This window comes from Neovison vison, chromosome 1 (genome assembly GCF_020171115.1).
Source record: "Neovison vison isolate M4711 chromosome 1, ASM_NN_V1, whole genome shotgun sequence".
Lineage (NCBI taxonomy): Eukaryota > Metazoa > Chordata > Mammalia > Carnivora > Mustelidae > Neogale > Neogale vison.
In genome coordinates, this window is record NC_058091.1 from 196,563,651 (window position 1) to 196,585,481 (window position 21,831).

Consider the following 21,831-nt stretch of genomic DNA (forward strand, 5'->3'; position numbering starts at 1 on the left):
GAGAATGAGAGAGTGAGCATGAGAAAGGGGAGGATCAGAGGGAGAAGCGGACTTCCTGCCAAGCAGGGAGCCCGATGTGGGACTCGATCCCGGGACTCCAGGATCACTACCTGAGCCGAAGGCGGTCTCTTAACCAACTGAGCCACCACGCACCCCTGGCTTCAGATTTTTGAGCCACCTGGTTCGTGTGAGCCCAGCTGCTAACCAGCACGAAGATGAACTTTTACTGATTCTCTTAGGATTTCAGTCTACCTCCCCCATATAGTACGAAGACTTGAATAAGCATTTTTTTCTCCTTACAGTCTCCTTGAGGAAGGGGGAAGCTATTTTTAGTTTACCTTTACAGCAAGGGTGTGGTCCTTGAGGGTCCAGCTTTGTGCCTGGTACATCTCCTCTTAGGCTTCCCAGCCTGGGCAGGCTCTGAACTTGATCTCCTAGCCCCTAAGACCGTCAATGCTGGGAAAACTCCATCTGCATTAGGTTAGTGTCCTCGGGACAAAAGCTGTCTGCCGTCCTCCACCGTCTACGGAGGGTCCTACCCTTACCTCGTTTTTGGCATCTAAGTTTTCTTTACTTTTCCACTATGTCATAAGAACATCTAAAAAGACATTTTTGTATATGTTACCCAGCATGTTGTAGTTTTCAGAAGGGGAGTTAATTAGAAGCAGCACAAAGACAAGAACTAGAACTGCTACTTCTCTTAATTGGCAACCATGTTGCAGAAGATGAAGGCTTTAATGCCCATCTTCCATACAGTTGTGGAGAGAAGCCACAAGAGCATTTGAAAAGCTAACTTTCTTTCTCTTCAGGTTTCCATATATGCTGCACCAGATAAGATACATCAGGCAGATTATGCCCTGGATACCGCAGTGACTCTTCTGGAATTTTACGAGGATTATTTTAGCATTCCATATCCCTTACCCAAACAAGGTAAAGATTTTGCACAGTTTTTGCAAATGGTGGCATTGAATGACATCAGCTATGGATTATAGCCTCCTAATTGGTGTTCCCGTGATTATCTCAGTAGCCCTTCAGATCCTTAAACTCTGGCAGGTGTCAGCCATCAGGTTGATCCTTCTGAGCCCGAATCTCTACAGTAAGTTTCTAATTAGAGCAGAAGCAGATCTTGATTAGGTTCTGAAGCACATGTCATGGTCATTTTACCTTCTGACTTGAAAGATAAACCTGACTAAATTAGTGGGCAGAGAGTGAAAGGCAGAACCTGTATTTCTTTTTTTCCCCCCAGGATTGGCACATACTTGGGAGGAATACAGAGGGTGCTCAATAAATTGTTCTTAACAAATTTATAGTGTAAGGAAAATCTGCATTTTCCTTCTTAAATGGGCTGTTAGGACCATTGTGTGTTAGAGATTTTAGGCGTACAGGAGCCTGGGATGTCCCAAGTTTAGTGGATTACTGGATTACTGAGGAATTTGTTAATATTCAACCCCCAAACTCATTGACAGACAGCTGGAAAGGGAGTCAGGAGGCCTGGGGCCCACATCTGACTTGGTCATACAGCAGCAGAGCAATTCAGTGAACCACGGAGCCTCTTTTTCTAGGTTCTGAAAGGTTCTTCCAGCCTGGAATAGGATTCCACAAAATCAATCTGGCTTTTCTTAGGATCCCTACACCCATCCGTTCTGAATGTTAGTGTGTATGGATGAGGTCTCGTTTAGAGGCTGGTAACAGATTTTTGTGTCCTTCCCGAGATCTTGCTGCTATTCCTGACTTTGAGAGTGGTGCTATGGAGAACTGGGGACTGACCACATACAGAGAATCGATTCTCTTGTTTGACCCTGAGACGTCTTCAGCATCAGATAAGCTTGGCATTACGATGACGGTGTCACATGAACTTGCCCACCAGGTACACAGTTAATCACGCTTTTAGAAATTGTGGTGAAACTACATTGCTTTTATGGGACAGAAGAGACTATTCACACTGACATATGAAATGGATCAATTCTTTTCCTAGGGAAAAAAGGCAAGTAAAAATGAGAACTCTTTAATGCGTTAGGTAGCGTGTTTTAAAATGAACATGAAAAGGTTTTTCCTTTTACTTTGATAAAATATTCTGTAAATGTTGCCCGTATACCGGCATCGCACATGTGAACTCTTTCCTCCTGAATATCTCATGTTTATGGCTGTGTGGATAATCCGATCTCCCTAGAAATGTGTGAATATGTACTGTTTTCCTTTTAGTGGTTTGGGAACCTCGTCACCATGGAATGGTGGAATGATCTTTGGTTAAATGAAGGATTTGCCAAGTTTATGGAGTTTGTGTCAGTCAGTGTAACTCATCCTGAACTGAAAGTTGTAAGTACTTTTTAACAGGTTGATCTGTTTTATTCAGCACTGCTGGAAAATACTTACTGATCCTCAGTGATAGAGCTTCTAGACCTATCAACTCCTTGATAGTTGAGATAGGAATCAGGTTCACTACCGGGCATGGTAGTGAACTTTAAAGGCATCACAAAGGCTTATTTCCAGACTGGTTTGCTTATTTCCAAATCTATGATTGTTAGGAAATGAAGTCAAATCTTACCCTCCTTTAATATCAAAGAAATAGAAGTAATGACACCCTATCTGTTGCATATCATTTCCTCGGCCTTCAGGTTGCTCACTGAAAGATTATCAAGTACAGATCACTGTTACTTCAGTAGGATACCACTTGTCAAATCAGATAGGATCCCATTTGCTTTAGGTAACTGCGGGTTTGTTTACATATAAGTCTGTACTCAGGAGTCAAAACTGAATGCTTTGGAACCTTTTTGTTTATTTTAAAAATCAGGTATTCAATTTCTGAAAATCACATGCAGTAAAGTTAGAGAGAAACTTCCTTTATGTAAAAACAAAAAAATTTCAAACAATCCTTTGCCTTACTATAATTTTGAGTTAAGCATATATCAACTTCCCATTTTCATCTTCCAATATACATTATTTATAATATCCATATAACTGTTACACTACAATGGATCATAAATATTTTCCCATTTCCACATAACCCTTACTAATAAAAATGATTCTGTGTGTATGTTATCCTATTGGGTAATATGACCTAAGAAATCAGATTATACTTTGAGTTTGTTATCCATTTTTTTTAAATTTTTTACTACATGGTTTAAATCTAAATTTCTTTGCTTTAAAATATGATTGGAGATGTTGCAATCACTACACACTTCAGTTGTTTTGATTCTATTTGGCTACAGGCCTCATGGTTTTGTTTTTAAGAGAAAATGGTCTTCTAAAGCAATAGGTATTTTAAGAGGAACAAATCCTAAAATGTTAACCTAAAATCATTTCTTGGAGTCTCTTTAGCAATGACAGTTCTAGTTTATTTTGTAAACTCTATAAATACAGAAGAGGTTTGGACCAGAAATTGGAAGTATAAACCTATTACTCCAGACCAAACATTACTCCTTTCATATTTATTATCTAAAGTAGAAGTCACGTGGGTGATGTTGTCTCTCTGTCGACAGGAAGATTATTTCTTCGGCAAGTGTTTTAATGTGATGGAGGTTGATGCGTTAAATTCCTCACACCCTGTGTCAACCCCTGTGGTGAAACCTGCTCAGATTCGGGAGATGTTTGATGAAGTTTCTTATGAAAAGGTAAAAATGGATAATAAGGGGACATTTTGGACACCAAACTGTTAAAGACTTGGATGGAAGGATGATAGGTAGGATCGTGGGGTGGCTTTCCCTTCCTAAGGAACAACCCAGGTTGAATGTCTTCTATGCTGCCCTATGTTGGCTGGAGTTCACTCTTGAAGAGCCAACGCAGTTTGATCGGTAATCCTGAAGAGAAACTTCGAGTTGGTTTCTCCCTCAACAAATGGGTCTTGACTGAGCCTCACCTTTGTACCAGGCAGACAGTCCTGCCTCCCGTAGCTTGGCTTTCAGTGCCTTCAGAAATAGCTGGTATTGTGGAACTGCAAAATACGGTCCTATATGATGTGTTTAATAACAGAACTGGAAACGGTTGCTAACATTTAATGGGAGATCTTACATAACAGTCTTCACCTGGCTTCTCTGGACAAGGGAAAGGGAAGGATTCTAGTCATGGTGGTCACACAGGGCCTGTGTATTGCCCTCAGGAATACAAGCCAGAGCTAAAGTCCAAGTCCCTGCTTCGTGAGATCAAGCTTCTGCTTCCCCAGTTCTCTTCCCATTGCCAACCATTCCACTGTCTTCAACAAGGCAGAGAATGTCATTTATCATGGTACTTGGCCCATTTATTTGTAGTAAACAAAACAGTATTTTTTTGTTTCCATCAGCAGTGTAGGGGAGATAAAAACAGACCTACAGAGGCCTAGCCCAGTGGAACAGATGAGAGCCCAGAAATAAACGCACACCTATATGGCCAATTATTTTGTGTATACCACAGTCATGGGGGTGGAGAGGAAAAGACTCTTCACCCAGGAATACTGGGTCTTGAGGCATTCTCTTGCTCCTTTTACCTGCATTCCTCTGGCTCTCTCTGCTCCAGGATGCCTGCCCTCCTCTGTTCCTTAACTGGGACCTCTGTTTCCATCTCCTGTTGTAGCTACTTTCCCCACTGCTGGGCTGGAGTGACCCCGGGGAAGGCAGGAGGTGGCGCCAAGTGTTGGTTCTGCACCACTGTCCACTAACCTGGGGACAATGGCAGCTGGCCAGTGGTGGTCATTTGCCCTGTGGGGAGCCTTGGTTGCTGTTAGAAAATGATGGCACTAGTGGGTGAAGAAGAGAAACAGTCCTGTTCAGTCCCCTGCCCAGATAGGTCCAGGTTTACCCACTTCTTTGAAAAGCACTTTTTTTTCTGTAAGTGCACTTTCTTTAATTGTGTCACAAATCACAGACTGAAAATGTTACCGCGGTTGCATTTTGAAAGAGTTCTTCCAAACTAAAAGTGTGACAGCAGATCAGATGATGATTCAACTTACCAATTACCCACGCTGTCTTTTCAGGGAGCTTGTATTCTGAATATGCTAAGGGATTATATCAGTGCTGATGCATTTAAAAGTGGTATTGTACAGTACCTCCAGAAGTATAGCTACAGAAACACAAGAAATGAGGACCTGTGGAATAGTATGGCAAGTGTGAGTATGGTTTGGTTTAGTCTCTGCCTTGGGGATTACCAGGCTTATTACCATGTTTTGTTTTCCTACACCCTGTTAATCCTTCCGAGAAGAATCCTGACTGTTTTCTAGAGAACCGGGAATAACACATTTGGTTTTGGTTTTTAGATTTGCCCTACAGATGGCTCAGAAAGGACGGATGGCTTTTGCTCCAGGGGTCCTCATTCATCTTCAACCTCAGTAAGTTCTTGCAGCTGTATGTGGTACCCCGAAACACATGTGTTTACTCCGTGTTCTTTGAAGGAAGCCTTGGGGCCAACCTCTCTGAGGTCTTTCATTCTATCACTGTAACTCCACATAAGACTGTGGTTAGGGGCGCCTGGTTGGGGCAGTGGGTTAAAGCCTCTGCCTTTGGCTCAGATCCTGATCCCAGGGTCCTCGGATCGAGCCCCACATCGAGCTCTCTGCTCAGCAGGAAGCCTGCTTCCTCCTCTCTCTATGCCTGCCTCTCTGCCTACTTGTGATCTCCATCTGTCAAATAAATAAATAAAATCTTAAAAAAAAAAAAAAGACCGGTTAAACTGTAGCATACTGACAGCCTTTTTATAGTTTTTTTACAGTTTTTTTTTTTTTTATAGTTTTTACAGTTTCCCTGAAAAGCTGTCTACGCAAGGGGGTGGCATAGCGTTTGTGGGAAACGCCTATCACTGGTACTAATTTGTTCAGCTTTGTTCTCTGGAAAGCCGTGAATTTATGACCTGTTCCTGTGGTAGACTGGGGCTGTGTCAGTCAGCCCATGTGGGTCACTCCCATAACTTTTCATTCATGAAAAAACAAATGAGGGCAGCGGGCAACCTTGAGCGCATAAGCATTGGGCACGAGCTGAGCACTTGACTCCTTTACGTCTCGGAGTGAACCTGTGAGCTTAACTGATGGGGGTGTGAAATCTAAAAGCATATGTTGGGTCAGTTGCAGAGTGGGGATTTGAATTTAGATCTAATTCACATTTTTTACTGCTAAGCTAGAAAGAATTCTTAATATTTGAGTCCCAAAACCACGTGAGTCTGTTTATCTGGACTTGTAGAGTTTTTTCATAGGAAGTGGAAGTTGAGTCTAGAGAGGCAGCTAAATTTTATTCACCCTATTGTCATTTTTGAGGTCTTTATGACTTTTAGAGACTGCTTTACTCCGTGATCTTTAGATTTGTTATGTAGTATGTTTTATTGTTTGGCTCTTAAATATCCTTAGAAGCTTTTTTAGTATCCAAGAATATATCAGCTTTTAAGACAGCTGAATGTGGACCGTCTTGATGTTAGCACTGGGAAGGACAGGCTAGTGGCTGAACATTTTCTCCCACCTTGCCTGTCTGAGCCAGCATTGTTACATAGTCGTTGAACACCTGACCCTTGGTCTCCCTTCCCTACCTTCATTCATTCACTTGCCTGCTGGGGGCAGCGTGCCAAGCCCAAGGGATGCCCAGTAGAACCAGATACATTACCTGCTGGTGAGCCGAGACCTACACAGGTAGAGGAAGGGAATGGAAAGACAAACAGTCAGTGCTCTGGTGGGAATGCCACTGCGGGACACAGTGTGGGGAAGGGAGGAGGAGAAGGGGTGAGGAAAAGCTTCCAGAGACTTGTCAACAGGTCTTAGCCCAGGAGTGCAAGCCTGGGTTCTCCATTAGCATCGGGCGAGTGGTCACGTATCTGTTTTCTGTCTACCTCAGCACTGGCGACAGGAAGGCCTTGATGTAAAAACCATGATGAACACGTGGACCCTGCAGAAGGGCTTTCCCCTGATAACCGTCACGGTGAGAGGGAGGAACGTGCACATGAAGCAGGAGCACTACACCAAAGGACCCGAGGACACTGCAGAAACTGGGTAACGTTTCTGTTGTTGCCTTGGTAACACCTGCCTTGTGCGACAAAAATTCATTTTTCAGAGCGTTCTTGTCTTGACCGCTAAAATATTTCAACTAAATCTCTGTATCCTATGAAGTCGAGTTACACACCACCATCTTCCAAGAGGATAAATGTGGCTTTCAACCTTGGTTCTTCTCAGTAAAGCTGTTACTGTATCATTATTTTAACACTGCCATGTCCTGTAGTTGGATGGGGTGGTAATTCTGGTTTCTGACTGGAAACGAGCTCTACACGAGGCAGCTGCCCCTAAATGCCGATAGTGCCTGGCGTTTGGGTTGGAGTGGAGGACATAGACATGCAGGTGTTACCTGGGGTGTAGGGGGAACTGCGTTGGTTTTTGGAAGTCTGCGTTAGATCCGGGAGCCTGTTTGTCAGCTTTACCACTTCAGAAGGGCATCACTGGAAAGCAGATTTTGCACCTTGACCGACCCAAATGGACAGTACTTCAATTTGTTTTGAAATAATTTCAGACTTAGAGGAGTTGTAAGAAGAGCACAAAGAATTCTCATGTATTCTTTACCCAGATACACATATATGTTAACTTTTTACTACATTTACTTTATCATTCTCTCTCTCCCCTTCCCCCCCCTTCTCCCCTCTCTTTACATATAACCTGAAATATGTGTATAAAATGTAAAGTAGAACCTTTCCATGTATAATCCAAAATATCAGTTAAAAATACACTCTTTAGGGGGGCGCCTGGGTGGCTCAGTTGGTTAAGCAGCTGCCTTCGGCTCAGGTCATGATCCCAGCGTCCTGGGATCGAGTCCCACATCGGGCTCCTTGCTCAGCGGGGAGCCTGCTTCTCCCTCTGCCTCTGCCTGCCTCTCTGTCTGCCTGTGCTCGTTCTCTCTCCCTCTCTCTCTGACAAAAAAATAAATAAAATCTTTAAAAAAAAAATACACTCTTTAGGGTTCCTGGGTGGCTCAGTTTGTTAAGTGACTGCCCTCTGCCCAGGTCATGATCTTAGAGTCCCAGGATCAAGTCCCACATTGGGCTTCCTGCTCAGTGGGGGTCTGCTTCTCCCTCTGACCCTACCTGCTCTCCTGCTTTCTCATTCTCTCTCTTTCAAATAAATAAAATCTAAAAAAAGAATACTCTTTACCTTTTCATATGCTCCCTAGATAGCATATATATTATTCATATATTATTGAAGTATAGTTGACAAACAGTATCCCATTTCATATATATGTCATACTGATTCATTATTTTTACATTGCAAAATACCAATAAGTCTTATTACCATATATCACTAAAGAAAATTATTTCAGTATTATTGGGGCAGCTGGGTAGCTCAGTGGGTTAAGCCTCTGCCTTCAGCTCAGGTCATGATCTCAGGATCCTGGGATCGAGTCCCGCATCAGGCTCTCTGCTCCTTGTAGAGTCTGCTTCCCCCCTCTCTGCCTGCCTCTCTGCCTACTTGTGATCTCTGTCTGTCAGAGAAATAAATAAATCAATCTTTAAAAAAATTATTACAGTATTGACTGTATTCCTTATGCTATACATTATATCTCATGATTTATTTTGAAACTGAAATTTGTATCTCTTAATATCCTTTACCTACACCCCCACCACCCCACACCACCCCCTACAACCAAGAGTTTGTTTCCTTTATCTATGAGTCTTTGTTTTGTTTTGTGTCTCAGATTACAAATAGAGGGAGATCCTACAGTACTTATTTTTATCTGTAGGAATTCTTTATGTAGCATAATATCCTTTAGGCCCATCTCTGCTGTTGCAAATGGGAAGATTTCATTCTTTTTTATGGCTAACACTCTATTGTGTGTGTATGTACGTATGTGTATATATACATCTTTTTAATCAACTTATCATTGGACACTTTGGTTGCTTCTGTATCTTGCTATAGCTATACAATACTGTATGAACATATAGGTTCATGTACCTCTTCAGAGGGGTGTTTTCATTTTCTTTGAATAAATACTCAGAAGAGGGATTGCTGGGTCATAGTGTAGTTCTACTTTTAATATTTTAAGCAGCCCACATACTATTTATGATAGTGACCACACCAGTTTACACTCTACCCTTCAGGAAAACGGAGCCTTCCATTTCCTCAACATTCTTACCTATACTCGTCATTTTTCTTGTTTTTATTGCTTTATTGTCTTTTCATCATGATAACTGTACTTGTGAATCCCCATTACCTATTTCACCCCCCAACCTCCCTTTTGGTAACCATCAGTTCTCTATGGTTGAGAGTCTGTTTCTGTTTCCTGGTTTCTCTTTTTGTCCTGGTTTGTTTTATTTCTTAAATTCCACGTAGGAGTGAGGTCATATGGTATTTTTGTCTTTCTCTGTCTTATTTCACTTAGCATTATACTCTCCAGTTCCATCCATATCATTCCAAATGGCAAGACTTCGTTCTTTTTTATGGCTGAGTAATAGTCATTATATCTGTATATAATCCCACATCTTCTGTATCCATTCTTCTGTTAATGGACACTTGGGCTGTCTCCATAATTTGGCTACTGTAAGTAATGCTGCTGTAAATATCATGGTGCATGTATCCCTCTGAATTAGTGTCTTCATATTTCTTGGGTGGATACGCAGTAGTGCTCTTGCTGGATCACAGGGTAGCTCTATTGTTAATGTTTTCAGGAACCTCCATACTATTTTCCCGCATGGCTGTACCAGTTTGCATTCCCACCACCAGTGTAGGAGGGCTCCCCTTTCTCCGCATCCTCCCCAACATTTGTTTCTTGTGTTTTAATGTCAGCCATCCTAACAGATGGGAGGTGATATCTCATTGTAGTTTTGATTTGCATTTCCCTGATAAGTGATGTTGAACATTTTTTCATGTGTCTGTTGGCCATCTGGATGTCTTCTTTGGAGAAATGTCTGTTCATGGCTTCTGTCCATTTTTTAACTGGTTTCTTTGTTCTTTGGCTATTGAGTTTGATAAGTTCTATACATTTTGGATACTAACCTTTTATTGGATATGTCATTTGCAAATACCTTCTTTAGGCTGCACTTTAGCTTTGTTGGTTGTTTACTGTGCAGAAGCTTTTTATTTTGATGTAGTCTCCATAGTTTATTTTTTGTCTTCTTTCTGTTTGGTTCTTTGGTTTTCTTTCTTTCTCTTGCCTCAAGAGACTTATCTAGAAAAATGTATCAGAAATTACTGCCTGTGCCCTCTTTGAGGATTTTTATGGTTTCAAGACTCACATTTAGTCCTTTAAGCCATGTTAAGATTGTTTTTGTGTATGGTGAAAGAAGTGGTGTGGTCTCCTTCTTTTGCATGTAGCTGTCCAGTTTGCCAATACCATTTGTTGAAGAGCTTTTCCCCACTGTATACTGATTCCCGTTTTGTCAAAGATAAATATGTGATCATGGGTTTGCTTCTGGGTTTTCTGTTCTATTGATCTATGTGTCTGTTTTTTATGCCAGTACCATACAGGTTTAATACTACCATTTTGTAATATGACTTAAAATCTGGTGTTGCGGTACCTCCAGTTTTTTCTTTCTCAAGATGGCGTTGGCTATGTGGTTCCATACACATTTTAGAATTGTTCGTTGAAGCTCTGTGAAAAATGCTGTTGGTATTTTGATAGGAATTGCATTAAATCTGTAGATTGCTTTGCGTGCCATAGCCATTTTAATGATACCTGTTCTTCCATTCCATGAGCATGGAGTATCTTTCCATTTCTTTGCATCATCTTAAATTGCTTTCATCAGTGTTTTATAGTTTTCAAAATAATAGGTCTTTCACATGTTAAGTTTATGCCTAGATATTTTTTTTGTGTCTGGTGCAAATACAAGTAGGATTGTTAATTTCATGTTCTGCTGTTTCATGGTTAGTGTATAGGAATGCAACAGATTTCTGTACACTAAATTTGGATCTCACAACTTCACTAGACTCAGTTATCAGTTCTAGTAGTGTTTTAGTAGAGTCTTTTTTTTTTTTGATATATTTTTTTCCAATTTATTTATTTTCAGAAAAACAGTATTCATTTTTTTTTCACCACACCCAGTGCTCCATGCAAGCTGTGCCCTCTATAATACCCACCACCTGGTACCCCAACCTCCCACCCCCCTGACACTTCAAACCCCTCAGATTGTTTTTCAGAGTCCATAGTCTCTCATGGTTCATCTCCCCTTCCAATTTACCCAAAAGCACATATCCTCCCCAATGTCCATAACCCTACCCCCCTTCTCCCAACCCCCCTCCCCCCAGCAACCCACAGTTTGTTTCGTGAGATTAAGAGTCACTTATGGTTTGTCTCCCTCCCTATCCCATCTTGTTTCATGGATTCTTCTCCTACCCACTTAAGCCCCCATGTTGCATCACCACTTCCTCATATCAGGGAGATCATATGATATTTGTCTTTCTCCGCTTGACTTATTTCGCTAAGCATGATACGCTCTAGTTCCATCCATGTTGTCGCAAATGGCAAGATTTCGTTTCTTTTGATGGCTGCATAGTATTCCATTGTGTATATATACCACATCTTCTTTATCCATTCATCTGTTGATGGACATCTAGGTTCTTTCCATAGTTTGGCTATTGTGGACATTGCTGCTATAAACATTCGGGTGCACGTGCCCCTTTGGATCACTACGTTTGTATCTTTAGGGTAAATTCCCAGTAGTGCAATTGCTGGGTCATAGGGCAGTTCTATTTTCAACATTTTGAGGAACCTCCATGCTGTTTTCCAGAGTGGTTGCACCAGCTTGCATTCCCACCAACAGTGTAGGAGGGTTCCCCTTTCTCCGCATCCTCGCCAGCATCTGTCATTTCCTGACTTGTTGATTTTAGCCATTCTGACTGGTGTGAGGTGATATCTCATTGTGGTTTTGATTTGTATTTCCCTGATGCCGAGTGATATGGAGCACTTTTTCATGTGTCTGTTGGCCATCTGGATGTCTTCTTTGCAGAAACGTCTGTTCATGTCCTCTGCCCATTTCTTGATTGGATTATTTGTTCTTTGGGTGTTGAGTTTGCTAAGTTCTTTATAGATTTTGGACACTAGTCCTTTATCTGATATGTCGTTTGCAAATATCTTCTCCCATTCTGTCAGTTGTCTTTTGGTTTTGTTAACTGTTTCCTTTGCTGTGCAAAAGCTTTTGATTTTGATGAAATCCCAAAAGTTCATTTTTGCCTTTGCTTCCCTTGCCTTTGGTGATGTTCCTAGGAAGATGTTGCTGCGGCTGAGGTCGAAGAGGTTGCTGCCTGTGTTCTCCTCAAGGATTTTGATGGATTCCTTTCTCACATTGAGGTCCTTAATCCATTTTGAATCTATTTTTGTGTGTGGTGTAAGGAAGTGGTCCAATTTCATTTTTCTGCACGTGGCTGTCCAATTTTCCCAACACCATTTATTGAAGAGGCTGTCTTTTTTCCATTGGACATTCTTTCCTGCTTTGTCGAAGATTAGTTGACCATAGAGTTGAGGGTCTATTTCTGGGCTCTCTATTCTGTTCCATTGGTCTATGTGTCTGTTTTTGTGCCAGTACCATGCTGTCTTGATGATGACAGCTTTGTAATAAAGCTTGAAGTCCGGAATTGTGATGCCACCAACTTTGGCTTTGTTTTTCAATATCCCTTTGGCTATTCGAGGTCTTTTCTGGTTCCATATAAATTTTAAAATTATTTGTTCCATTTCTTTGAAAAAGATGGATGGTACTTTGATAGGAATTGCATTAAATGTGTAGATTGCTTTAGGTAACATAGACATTTTCACAATATTTATTCTTCCAATCCAGGAGCATGGAACATTTTTCCATTTCTTTGTGTCTTCCTCAATTTCTTTCATGAGTACTTTATAGTTTTCTGAGTATAGATTCTTAGCCTCTTTGGTTAGGTTTATTCCTAGGTATCTGATGGTTTGGGGTGCAATTGTAAATGGGATTGACTCCTTAATTTCTCTTTCTTCTATCTTGTTGTTGGTGTAGAGAAATGCAACTGATTTCTGTGCATTGATCTTATATCCTGACACTTTACTGAATTCCTGTATAAGTTCTAGCAGTTTTGGAGTGGAGTCTTTTGGGTTTTCCACATAGAGTATCATATCATCTGCGAAGAGTGATAATTTGACTTCTTCTTTGCCGATTTGAATGCCTTTAATTTCCTTTTGTTGTCTGATTGCTGAGGCTAGGACTTCTAGTACTATGTTGAATAGCAGTGGTGATAATGGACATCCCTGCCGTGTTCCTGACCTTAGTGGAAAAGCTTTCAGTTTTTCTCCATTGAGAATGATATTTGCAGTGGGTTTTTCATAGATGGCTTTGATGATATTGAGGTATGTGCCCTCTATCCCTACACTTTGAAGGGTTTTGATCAGGAAGGGATGCTGTACTTTGTCAAATGCTTTTTCAGCATCTATTGAGAGTATCATATGGTTCTTGTTCTTTCTTTTATTGATGTGTTGTATCACATTGACTGATTTGCGGATGTTGAACCAACCTTGCAGCCCTGGGATAAATCCCACTTGGTCGTGGTGAATAATCCTTTTAATGTACTGTTGAATCCTATTGGCTAGTATTTTGGTGAGAATTTTTGCATCTGTGTTCATCAAGGATATTGGTCTATAGCTCTCTTTTTTGATGGGATCCTTGTCTGGTTTTGGGATCAAGGTGATGCTGGCCTCATAAAATGAGTTTGGGAGTTTTCCTTCCATTTCTATTTTTTGGAACAGTTTCAGGAGAATAGGAATTAGTTCTTCTTTAAATGTTTGGTAGAATTCCCCTGGGAAGCCATCTGGCCCTGGGCTTTTGTTTGTTTGGAGATTTTTAATGACTGTTTCAATCTCCTTACTGGATATGGGTCTGTTCAGGCTTTCTATTTCTTCCTGGTTCAATTTTGGTAGTTTATATGTTTCTAGGAATGCATCCTTTTCTTCCAGATTGTCAAATTTGTTGGCGTAGAGTTGCTCATAGTATGTTCTTATAATAGTTTGTATTTCTTTGGTATTAGTTGTGATCTCTCCTCTTTCATTCATGATTTTATTTATTTGGGTCCTTTCTCTTTTCTTTTTGATAAGTCTGGCCAGGGGTTTATCAATTTTATTAATTCTTTCAAAGAACCAGCTCCTAGTTTTGTTGATTTGTTCTATTGTTTTTTTGGTTTCTATTTCATTGATTTCTGCTCTGATCTTTATGATTTCTCTTCTCCTGCTGGGCTTAGGGTTTCTTTCTTGTTCTTTCTCCAGCTCCTTTAGGTGTAGGGTTAGGTTGTGTACCTGAGACCTTTCTTGTTTCTTGAGAAAAGCTTGTACCGCTATATATTTTCCTCTCAGGACTGCCTTTGTTGTGTCCCACAGATTTTGAACTGTTGTATTTTCATTATCATTTGTTTCCATGATTTTTTTCAATTCTTCTTTAATTTCCCGGTTGACCCATTCATTCATTAGAAGGATGCTGTTTAGTCTCCATGTATTTGTGTTCTTTCCAAACTTCCTCTTGTGGTTGAGTTCTAGCTTCAGAGCATTGTGGTCTGAAAATATGCAGGGAATGATCCCAATCTTTTGATACTGGTTGAGTCCTGATTTAGGACCGAGGATGTGATCTATTCTGGAGAATGTTCCATGTGCACTAGAGAAGAATGTGTATTCTGTTGCTTTGGGATGAAATGTTCTGAATATATCTGTGATGTCCATCTCATCTAGTGTATCATTTAAGGCCTTTATTTCCCTGTTGATCTTTTGCTTGGATGATCTGTCCATTTCAGTGAGGGGAGTGTTAAAGTCCCCTACTATTATTGTATTATTGTTGATGTATTTCTTTGATTTTGTTATTAATTGGTTTATATAGTTTGCTGCGCCCACGTTGGGGGCATAGATATTTAAAATTGTTAGATCTTCTTGTTGGACAGACCCTTTGAGTATGATATAGTGTCCTTCCTCATCTCTTATTATAGTCTTTGGCTTAAAATCTAATTGATCTGATATAAGGATTGCCACTCCTGCTTTTTTCTGATGTCCATTAGCATGGTAAATTCTTTTCCACCCCCTCACTTTAAGTCTGGAGGTGTCTTCGGGTTTAAAATGAGTTTCTTGGAGGCAACATATAGATGGGTTTTGTTTTTTTTATCCATTCTGATACCCTGTGTCTTTTGATTGGGGCATTTAGCCCATTAACATTCAGGGTAACTATTGAGAGATATGATTTTAGTGCCATTGTATTGCCTGTAAGGTGACTGTTACTGTATATTGTCTCTGTTCCTTTCTGATCTACCACTTGTAGGCTCTCTCTTTGCTTAGAGGACCCTTTCAGTATTTCCTGTAGAGCTGGTTTGGTGTTTGCAAATTCTTTCAGTTTTTGTTTGTCCTGGAAGCTTTTAATCTCTCCTTCTATTTTCAATGATAGCCTAGCTGGATATAGTATTCTTGGCTGCATGTTTTTCTCGTTTAGTGCTCTGAAAATATCATGCCAGCTCTTTCTGGCCTGCCAGGTCTCTGTGGATAAGTCAGCTGCCAATCTAATACTTTTACCATTGTATGTTACAGACTTCTTTTCCCGGGCTGCTTTCAGGATTTTCTCTCTGTCACTAAGGCTTGTAAATTTTACTATTAGGTGACGGGGTGTGGGCCTATTCTTATTGATTTTGAGGGGCGTTCTCTGAACCTCCTGAATTTTGATGCTCGTTCCCTTTGCCATATTGGGGAAATTCTCCCCAATAATTCTCTCCAGTATACCTTCTGCTCCCCTCTTTCTTTCTTCTTCTTCTGGAATCCCAATTATTCTAATGTTGTTTCGTCTTATGGTGTCACTTATCTCTCGAATTCTCCCCTCATGGTCCAGTAGCTGTTTGTCCCTCTTTTGCTCAGCTTCTTTATTCTCTGTCATTTGGTCTTCTATATCGCTAATTCTTTCTTCTGCCTCATTTATCCTAGCAGTGAGAGCCTCCATTTTTGATTGAACTTCATTAATAGCTTTTTTGATTTCAACTTGGTTAGATTTTAGTTCTTTTATTTCTCCAGAAAGGGCTTTTATATCTCTGGAGAGGGTTTCTCTAATATCTTCCATGCCTTTTTCAAGCCCGGCTATAACCTTGAGAATTGTCATTTTGAACTCTAGATCTGACATATTACCAATGTCTGTATTGATTAGGTCCCTAGCCTTCGGTACTGCCTCTTGTTCTTTTTTTTGTTTTGAATTTTTCCGCCTTGTCATTTTGTCCAGCTAAGAGTATATGAAGGAGCAAGTAAAATACTAAAAGGGTGGCAACAATCCCAGGAAAATATGCTTTAACCAAATCAGAAGAGATCCCAAATCGTGAGGGGGGATTTCTCCCCCCTCACGATTGGGTGAGGGATCTCCTCTGATTGGGATCTCCTTTGATTGGGATCTCCCAATCTCTTCTGATTGGGATCTCCCAATCTCTTCTGATTGGGATCTCTTCTGATTTGGGGATAAAAAGAGGTTCAAAAAGAAAGAAAGAAATAAAAGAATAAAAGAATTAAAAAAAAAAGATTGAATTAAAAATTCAATCAAGAATTTAAAAAAGAATTAAGAAAAAAAAAGATTGAAGAGATTAGGATCTCTTCTTTCAGAAAGTGGTTGTTTTCCTGTTTCTAGAATTGCTGTTCTTCTTCTCTTCGATCTGCGGATGGATTTGCAGGTGTTTGCAATCTTTAGATAAGCTCTCTAGCTGATCTCCTGCTAGCTGAGGTAGTCTCAGCCTGCTACTTCTCCGCCATCTTGACTCCTCCCCGTGTTTTAGTAGAGTCTTGAGAGTTTTCTGTGTATGGTATCATGTCATCTGCAAATAATGAGAACTTTATTTCTTCCTTACCAATTTGGATGCCCTCTCCTTTTTTTATGCTGTCTGATGACTATGGCTAGGAATTCCAGTACTATGTTGATTAAAATTGGTGAGAGTGGACATCTTTCTCTTTTCTTGACCTTAGGGGAAAGCTCTGTTTTTCACCATTGAGTACAATGTTGATTGTGGTTTGCCTATAAGGCCTTTATTATGTTGAGGTATGTTTCCTCTAGACCTACGTTGCAGAGGGTTTTTTTTTAAAGCATAAATGGAGGTTATACTTTGTCCAGTGCTTTTTCTGCAGCTGTTGAAATGATCATATAGTTTATCCTTTCTCTTACTGATGTGATATATCATGTTAATTTGTGTGTATGTGTGTTTGTGTGTGTGTGTGTGAATATTGAGTCACCTTTGCATCCTGGGAATAATCTGGTTTGATTGCAGTGAATGTTTTTTTTTTTTTAATGCCTTGTTAAGGATTTTTGCATCTATACTCATGAGAGTATAGGTATAGGTATACTATAGTATAGTACAGTATAGGCCTGCACTTCTCTATTTCATATTTCCTCCTGTGATCTTTCCTTTTCCTCTTATGACTCCTTAACATTTCTTATAAGGCTAGTTTGTGGTTCTTCTTAGTTCAGTGAACATCTTGATGACCATTATTTTGAACTCTTTATCGGGTAAATTACCTATTTCATTAGGGCTTTTCTTTTTCTGGGATTTTTTGGTTTTCTTTTGTTGGGAATATAATCCTTGGGGTCCTTAGTTTGTTTGACTTCTGTCTATTTCTGTGACTTACTGTTAGTTGTGTAGGTTGCATGTGCCTAGTGGCTTTGGCTGGCCAGCTGAAGCCGGAGTGGGATGGGGGAGAAGTGTCCCAGGGCAAAGTGAACCAAGGCTGTTCTGGTGAGATGGTTGGAATTGGAGTATGCATGGGCTGCGGAGTTCTGAGACAATCCTTCCCTGGGCCACCCTGGAGAAATTGCTGAAGTTGGAGGAGATGGTGCCCTGGTTGGAGGTCTAGAGCTGGAGTGGGAGCAGGTTCAGTCCATGGGGTCCCAGGTTGTCCGGCGCCAAGCCACCATGGTAGGATGGCTGGGGCTTGACTGGGTGTAAGCCAGGAGGGTCCCAGAGTACTCTGCTGGGACCACTGCAGCAGGTTAACTGGAATTGGTGTGGGCTAGGAGTCTTGGAATGGCTGGGGTGGCGCTACGCAGCTGGCTAGAGTGAATGAACCCTGCCCCTGTCCACAATATCACAGTGGAGGGGGAACGTACACAGTGGTTCTCACCAGCGCCTACGACTTCAGAGAGAGTTCTAGCAGTTTTCCCACTGTTTGGTGGATGCTCTCGAGTTGGTCAGTGGATTTTCTTCACTTATAATCTAGTTATCCTCTAAATTGCATTATATTCATCACATCTCAGGGTGGGCAAGTCTGATGGGGGCCTTCGATAATAGCCTTCCCTCATTACCTTGGGATGGAATTTCTGTTAATCCTGGCTCTTTCTCTGCCTTCTGTGTGTGGTCCCTCTATCATTTGTCATGCAGAAGCTATTCAGTCAGCTCTTGATTCTTCTTCAAAAGGAGTTGCTCTGTATGTAGATATAGATTTGGTGTATCCACGGGGGAGGAGAGTTCGATGCCCTCCTATGCTGTCCTCCTGGATCCACAGTAGCGTGTGTATATATATATATGCTTATATATATATATTATATAAATATATTTATATATATAATATAGATTTTATGTATTTTATGTATGTATATTGCACAATGTAATACATATATATATATTTTTTTTACTACAGGTAAGTTGGAAACATGATGTCCTCTACTCTGAAATAGTTGTGTGATATTTCTATAAAAAATAAGAATATTCACCATGTAAGCACAAGATAATATCAAAATTATGAAATGAAATTGATCTAATACTTTGATCCATAAACCTGACTTAACTTTTCCACCTTTCCTAATAACGTCTTCATAGCAAAAGAAAAAAGCTCCAGTTCAGGATTCAATATAGGCTCACATTGCATTGTCACACATGTTCAGTTGTATTTTTTTCTTCTTTTCCCGAAACAGTTCCTTAACATTTTTCTTCTTGCCCTTGATATTTTTGAAGAACACAGGCCAGTTCTGTTCTGTTCTCTTTTCCTCTTTCTTTTTCCTTTTCTTCTTTTAATAGATTGTCCTCCGGTCTTTGTTTTCTGCTGTTTTTTCATGATGGGATTCAGGTTGTGCATCACTGACAGGAATTCCACTGAAGTGATACTCTATTCTTTTTTTTTTTTTTTAAGATTTTATTTATTTATTTGACAGAGATCGCAAGTAAGCAAAGAGGCAGGCAGAGAGAGGAGCAAGCAGGCTCCCTACTGAGCAAAGAGCTTGATGTGGGGCTCGATCCTAGGACCCTAGGATCATGACCTGAGCTGAAGGCAGAGGCTTAACCTGCTGAGGCACCCACGCATCCCTGTGATATTCTATTCTTAATAAATGTTGTAGGAGTCACAGGATGGCTATCTGTGCCATCTATAGGGTCCAGGTCTTTAAGGTAGGACCTCTGAGCTCCACCCTCTATAGAGGGTGCTGGGGTTCACTGGAGCCCAAATTCCCAGCTCTACTGAAGAAGTCTGAGAAGAATGAACAGTGCTCGAACTGGTGCCCCTTGCAAAGCTGGAAAACAGGCTAGTGACATCTTGACCTCTTGGCTCTAGTAGTTTTGGTACCATCATTAAAACTCGCCCATGTGTGGCATATGATAGATGATTTAATAACTGTTTGTTGGACTGAATCAACAAATAATCTGTCCTTTCTCTAAGGTACCTGTGGCATGTTCCACTGACATTCATCACTAGCAAATCAAACTCAGTCCAAAGATTTTTGCTGAAGACAAAAACAGGTAACTGATCGTAGAAATAACTACATTCAATACAGAAGAAACTGGAAATGTGTAAGACTTGCTAAGTTTGTTTTACTGTTGATCATGATTAAAACAGAAGGATCGGGTCAATCTTTATAATAAGCAAATTGTTGGCTTTTAATTTCTAGTGAAGATAGGATTGAAAATATTCTCTAGTAGCAAAAAAGAAAGCCAGTGTCTTGCCAGGTGGAGAATAAAGCATCTGAGTTATATACGTTGAGAGGGAGGGATTACGAGTGTAAAATTCCCCCTCTTTTGAACCCTGCTGGATCATATCATATGTATGGCCTAAAGTATGGCTGTATTCTCATAAATCTATAAATCTGAAAATATTGGTGTCTAAAGCTAGTGCTGGCCTTTGCCTATCAGAATGGACTTTTCTGGTTTCTGAAAGAAATGTGTCCAAAAGGAAACTCATTTCAGTATTAAAATTGTTCAATATTAAACTTGCCTTTAGTTTCTTTGTCCAGTCTCTGATCAGAAAAGCTTTCATCAGCCAAGACAGAAAATGGAGCTCTGATGTATTTTATTTGCTCTAGATGTGCTCATCCTCCCAGAAGAGGTAGAATGGATCAAATTTAATGTTGGAATGAATGGCTATTACATTGTGCATTACGAAGATGATGGATGGGATTCTTTGACTGGCCTTCTAAAAGGAGCACACACAACAATCAGCAGCAATGATCGAGCCAGTCTCATCAACAATGCATTTCAGCTCGTCAGGTAATGACAGACTCCTCAAGGTCTCGGTTTATTTCTGAAAGCCGCTATTAGCATTCAAACGCTTGATTTCTAAAGACAAAAATGATTCCTTGCTCGTAAGAAGCTAGATGGTGTTTTCTCCTAGGTTCTTAAATTCTAAGGTTGCTTCTAAGTCTTAGGATTAACCAACCATGTGTCTGTGTCTTCAGAGTAAAGCTAAAGCAAGGAACCTGTATTTTAATGTTGCTAACGACATAGATCAGACTGATGCAAACGTATAGAAAACCAGGAGACCAGCCTTGCAGAGAAGCTTCTGGTCCCTAAAGCCTTGTCCTGTAGCTTTTCTGGCCCTGCTGAAGCTTAGGAGGTTTCTGCCCTGGTGGGTCTTTCCCATTTTTAAAACCTTCTTAGAAGACTACGTGGGTTAGTACCCAGTCGTTTGCATTTTGTGTCTGGGGTTAACCCAGATTTCTCCCCCCAGTTCTCAAACTAGATACCTGAATTTCATGGAAGGTTTCTGGAATGGAGCTTAGAAAATGTGGCACAACCACATGGTGTTGGAGTTGTTAAGGATAGTGTTCATTCTTTTTTTTTTTTTTTTTTTTTTTGCCTTATGTCCATGGTTTTTAAGGAAATGGTTCCTAAGCCTGAAACTCAAATTTGTTCAGTATTTAGGCAGAGCTTCAGTCCCCAGGGGAGTCACGCAGGTGGGAAGACCTGATTCTGTAATTCTCATTTCCCATGTCTCTTTGCTCTAAATTTTGAGTTCATTTGCTCGACCTCTCAGGGTGGCAAAAGACAATGGGGGCTAAAGATAGAAGTGGTTTTTCTAGTTGTTTCTGCCTACCTGAGACTATTTCCCTCTGTAATATTGCTGAATTCTTGGAGGATTTTGCACTTAATATATACCCTGCCACTGAGATTTTGGACACCTGCCCTCCATAATGAAGATTTTAAAAATTTATTTCATAATGAAGAAATTTATCTATGTTCACTTTCTTTTTGAAATGGAGACAAGAATGTGTTTAATGCAGATGCTCAGACTTTTGACTGGGTGGCAATCTCTCTAAGATGACTGATTTTGATAAAAATCACTATCTTACTCTGGATGTTGAGCCCCCTGTTTGTTGTTTCTCAGAGGAACAGATGCTGATCTGTCTCCATTTTGTCTTCACCAAGAGTTAGCACTGGCGATATTATTATTCAAGAAACTTCCTCCACAGTGGTAAACAAGCCAGTGCTATGTGTGAAAGAAAAGACACTTATATAAAGGCCCCATTAATAAGGCAGCATTTATATCTGATTGAATGTTTCACTGGAAGTTTAAAGTATCTTTTAGGGGCACCTGGGTGGCTCAGTGGGTTAAAGCCTCTGCCTTCTGCTCAGGTCATGATCCTGGGGTCCTGGGATCGAGCCTTCGGCTCAGGTCATGATCCTGGGGTCCTGGGATCGAGCCCCACATCGGGCTCTCTGCTCAGCAGGGAGCCTCCTTCCTCCTCCTCTCTCTCTTT

At 40.6% G+C, this 21,831-nt stretch overlaps 1 protein-coding gene across 1 annotated transcript in view; it reads left to right on the top strand.

Annotated features, from left to right (window-relative positions):
* The window catches only part of ERAP1 (endoplasmic reticulum aminopeptidase 1), a 45,701-nt gene that overhangs the window by 13,384 nt on the left and 10,486 nt on the right, over positions 1–21,831 (top strand). Inside the window, exons 5-13 of the mRNA XM_044265105.1 lie at positions 810–930; positions 1,713–1,867; positions 2,203–2,316; positions 3,480–3,611; positions 4,946–5,077; positions 5,225–5,296; positions 6,783–6,937; positions 19,518–19,597; positions 20,158–20,341. Of these exons, the coding sequence (XP_044121040.1) occupies positions 810–930; positions 1,713–1,867; positions 2,203–2,316; positions 3,480–3,611; positions 4,946–5,077; positions 5,225–5,296; positions 6,783–6,937; positions 19,518–19,597; positions 20,158–20,341 (1,145 nt within the window). The remainder of the gene's footprint in view (positions 1–809; positions 931–1,712; positions 1,868–2,202; positions 2,317–3,479; positions 3,612–4,945; positions 5,078–5,224; positions 5,297–6,782; positions 6,938–19,517; positions 19,598–20,157; positions 20,342–21,831) is intronic.